General features: G+C 50.5%; 1 protein-coding gene across 1 annotated transcript; it reads right to left on the bottom strand.

Moving 5' to 3' along the window:
* Positions 1 to 104: 104 nt before the first annotated feature.
* On the bottom strand, positions 105 to 3328 carry LOC143008395 (uncharacterized). The gene is made up of 5 exons (XM_076160135.1): positions 3093 to 3328; positions 1938 to 2270; positions 1434 to 1513; positions 444 to 1338; positions 105 to 347 (listed from the first exon to the last, which is right to left on the bottom strand). The coding sequence occupies exons 1-5, from the start codon at positions 3234 to 3236 to the stop codon at positions 105 to 107; spliced, it is 1695 nt and encodes a 564-aa protein (XP_076016250.1). The 5' UTR covers positions 3237 to 3328.
* Between the last annotated feature and the right edge of the window lie 602 nt (positions 3329 to 3930).

Here is a 3930-nt window from a genome sequence, read left to right on the forward strand (position 1 = left end):
TCATTGCGGATCTCTTTGAGCCCTTGAGCCAAGAACAGAGAAGTCCTCTATTTACATGGGGGGTGGGGGTGGGGGTGATGACCACTGGGAGGTTCTGGGAGTTCTCACATGATGACAGTCTCAGTCTGAAGTGAGTAGGAAATGTGGGGCCGTTGCTTGAGGCCGGGGCTTGGGGTTCGCGTCATAGGGCTTGGGGGGCGGTTCAGGGGGCTAGGGGGCCGGTACATGGGGCCTGACGGGGCGTCGATACTGGCGGAGGGGTTGCGGTTCGCCCACCTAGACGGAGGCCGCTGGTTAGCCGGCCGCGCGGGACGAGAGAAGCTCTTCTTGTGTTCAGCTGGGTTCACCTGAATACAGACAGGACCAGATTCATTGCTTGGTTTCTTATTCAAATTCAAAACATTTGGATTTATCTGAGGTGGTTAGTCAGGAGTAGAACCTACCTGCTGCTGATCCTGTCTGGACCGTGAGTGTCCTGCTCTGTACTCATGTTGGATCTCCAGCATGTCTAGCAGCTCAATAAGTCCTTCATCCCTCACTGAGCCACAGCCTGGCAGCTGTGACTGCTCCACTCTCTGGATCCTCTGAGGTCCAGAGGAAGAACTGGAGACCCTGTTGTCCATTTTGGGCTCCACATGTTGGGGTGTGGGCTTCCTGGTTCCCAACCCCACATCCCTGTCCGACCCGCTGTTGGTCCTGGGTCGGATCTTTGGGCTCCCCATCACCTGGGACCTTCGCTGAGACTGCTGGGGGCTCGGCTGAAGGCCTTTAGAACTGTTGTAGCCTCCTCGCTGATCCTTGTTGTTCTGTCTGCCACAGTCTAATGCGAGCCCCCGCTCTTGGCCGGGCTCTGTACCCGCTGTCAGCACGTCGGAATCTGCTTGGCATTTCTGGGTAGGCACACGCACGGGCGCCCTGCTGGCGGCCGTCGAGGCTCCCAGAGCTCTGCGCTGACAGCCGGGGGTGGGGCACTTTGGCTCTGGGATTGCTCCCTGTTGGGTCACCACCCCTGTTTCAGTGAGGGTCTTTCCCTCATTCTCCTGAAGCATGGCTCCAAACTTCCTCAGAACAGAGGGACTGCTGCACTTCCTGTCACCCAGGACGCCTGGGGTAAATGTTTTTCTGTCCAGAGCGGGAGATTCGGGGGCCAAACTGGGGAACTGAGGGTTTGACCGCAGCGATGAAGCTGGAACATCTCTTTGTCCAGTCGGGGGTTTAGCACCCGAGCTGTCTTTGTTAGGAGAGCTCTCCTTGCACGGTGGCGTCTTCATGTGAGACACTCGGTTCTTCCTGTTTTCAGCCTCTTCAAAACTGCAGGAGAACTGACCCGGACCAAACCTGAGACCAAAGCAGAGACAAACTGAAGTGAGATTGACCGACATCATCATGTCATCATGTCGCACGAAACAACATTCCAAACCAAAGTCACTCACCTTTCATTTCCAGATCTTGTTTTGCCGTCGTCCTGGTGTGCAGGGGCGTCCTGGCTCACCTTGATGGTGTCGCTGAAGCGCTAATAGAGATGGTAAACATAATATGTAAGAAACATCCAAAAGGAGAAACTATATTTAAAAAGTTTAAATTAGAATGTGCTACTTAAGGAACACTGGCAAGGTTCCCTTTAGTGATCATTTAGCTAAACTGAACCTCAACTGAACCTGATAGACGCCATGCTGAGCCTATTTCAATCTACTGTACTGTAATGTTGGCAGGACACGAGGCAACTCATGTGGACGAGGACACAGCCTTACGTCCACACCGTCCCCAGTGTTCCGCAGGGAAAGTGCTTAGATGGGACTTATATGTGAAAGTAAAGCCTCTCTGGTAATGTATAGGATGACCTCATGTCCACCTGCCTGGGCTCCTCATAGCTACAAATGCCTACAGAATGAGGCATAATGTGGGGGAACAACACGAACCCCCTCTGGTCTACTCACCACATGTCGAGTTCCCTGGTTCTTCCGGCTCATTTGCGTCCCTTTGTCCAGATAATCCTGCAGAAACTCTCCGATCTCTGACACTCTGTCGTTGTAGCCGTAGCCGTTCTGATGCCTCACAGGGTAGCTGTAGCCATTGGTGCTGTAGCTACATCCGTTGCCATAGTGACTTGGCCCGGTGAGGGCTCCAGGGTGGGCTTTGCTGTGATGGTCTGGCACATCAAAAAGGCTGTTGCCACGGTGCCCCAGGCCGCATTCCATCTCCGTGCCACTTTTCCGGCCGTCGGGGGCGATTTCGTTTCCTCCTCTGCGGGCCTGAACTTCACTGTACAGCTGAGAGACCACAACAGAAGCAACCATGAAGAAAAGGGACTAAACAAGTTCTAAACTAAACTAGTTCTTCATGTTGACATCCTGTTTATTATTAACTTTCAGATATTTGACCCTTAACTTTAAGTGGCTAAATGCAGCCCAAGTACACAAACTGTTTACACAACAAACAAGTTTTTATTATCACAAAATTGTTGCACAACCGGACCTATAATTATGATCAACACATGTTGTTGTGCTTTGCACAAGCACATCCGCTTCCCATCCCATCACGGCCTTTAGTGCTTTCAGTAGTATCCACTTTCACCCTGTGTCTCTGTGTGTACGTGTGTGTGCGCTTGCATGTGACTGTGTTCAACACCTCTGTCAGCACATCACAGTGCAGCACAGTTTAATTAGCTTGTTAACATTTGTCTGTATCATTACTCCAACAAGGCCATGAGGGTGAAGCAGCAAATGTGCTGCCAAAGGTTAATTATGGAACACACACACACACACACACACACACACAGACACACACACACCACCCCAATTAACACACTGTTTGGGGACTGCGGAAGTGCTTCGTAATTTGAAAACAAACCCGTTAACATGTTCACACACACTCCAGTCCCACATGTGTGAATCCGAGCACCTGTCGTGTTTGAGTGTGGTCCAACTACATGATTGCGTAATAACTCAAAAATGAGGTTTAATGGTTTGTTTGATGTACGGTTGGTGATCAGAATGACACTACGCAACAGTAAAAAGGAGAACAACCTGAGACAGATGTTTGGTCTAAATGAAGGAGATCAATCGGAGCTTCATATGTTGTGTGGCTCTCACCTCTTCTATTTTCTTCTGGATGTCCTGCAGCTGGTCCTCCCACTCCTGCATCTCTGAGTCAAAGTTGTCCATGAGCTCGGGCCTCTCTTGTCCCCAGCCCCGGCCCCTGTGCTCCAGCCCGCGCTCCAGATCGATGGCTGCCATGACGCCAGCCACTCAATACCCACAGGCCTGTTTCAGTGGCAGTTTCCCTCTCTAACGTGTCACTTTCCTGTCAGAGGTCAGCGGAGAAATGCCAGAGGAAGGGAAGGAAGGATCAATGACCTGGAAACACAAGTGAGAGAAACACATGGGAGAGAGAAAAAGAGGGATTAACTGCTTGTCAACCAATCTTTAATTTGGCTTCAGGCTCAAGTTTCCATGTAAAATCTACAAACCAATGAGAACCACTGTGCAATCAATTCCTCTGTGTAGCTCTACCTTACTTTCATTTCAATTGTGGTGTTGAAGTGAAAGAAATCTGCCAGCAACAACAACAACATCATTTTATTTATCCTTTCATTTTGGACGTTTTCTGCTCAGTGGCCTCCCAAAGGTCAGGTGTGTGCGTCTCTCTCCTGTAAGTGAAGCTATGACGGCACGTGAGGACCACAGAGCTGCATGACCGCATCAGTGTTTAGCCTCCTGGTCACTCTGACCTCCAGCCTGCATCTCCGCAGTGGAACACGCACAGTGGCAAAAATGTCAAACATGCACCGGGTGGCCAGTTTCATGGAACTTGACCCAGGGTTGAACATGTGGTGTGTCAGAGGAATGGCACTGTCCCAACATGTCCCAGCACATGACACCAAAACATACACACACACACCTTTTTTATCTCACTAAAAAAAGACAAAAT

Source organism: Genypterus blacodes, unplaced genomic scaffold (genome assembly GCF_046128005.1).
Source record: "Genypterus blacodes isolate CSIRO-AG114 ecotype Tasmania unplaced genomic scaffold, CSIRO-AGI_Gbla_v1 ptg000104l_1, whole genome shotgun sequence".
Taxonomy (NCBI): Eukaryota; Metazoa; Chordata; class Actinopteri; order Ophidiiformes; family Ophidiidae; genus Genypterus; species Genypterus blacodes.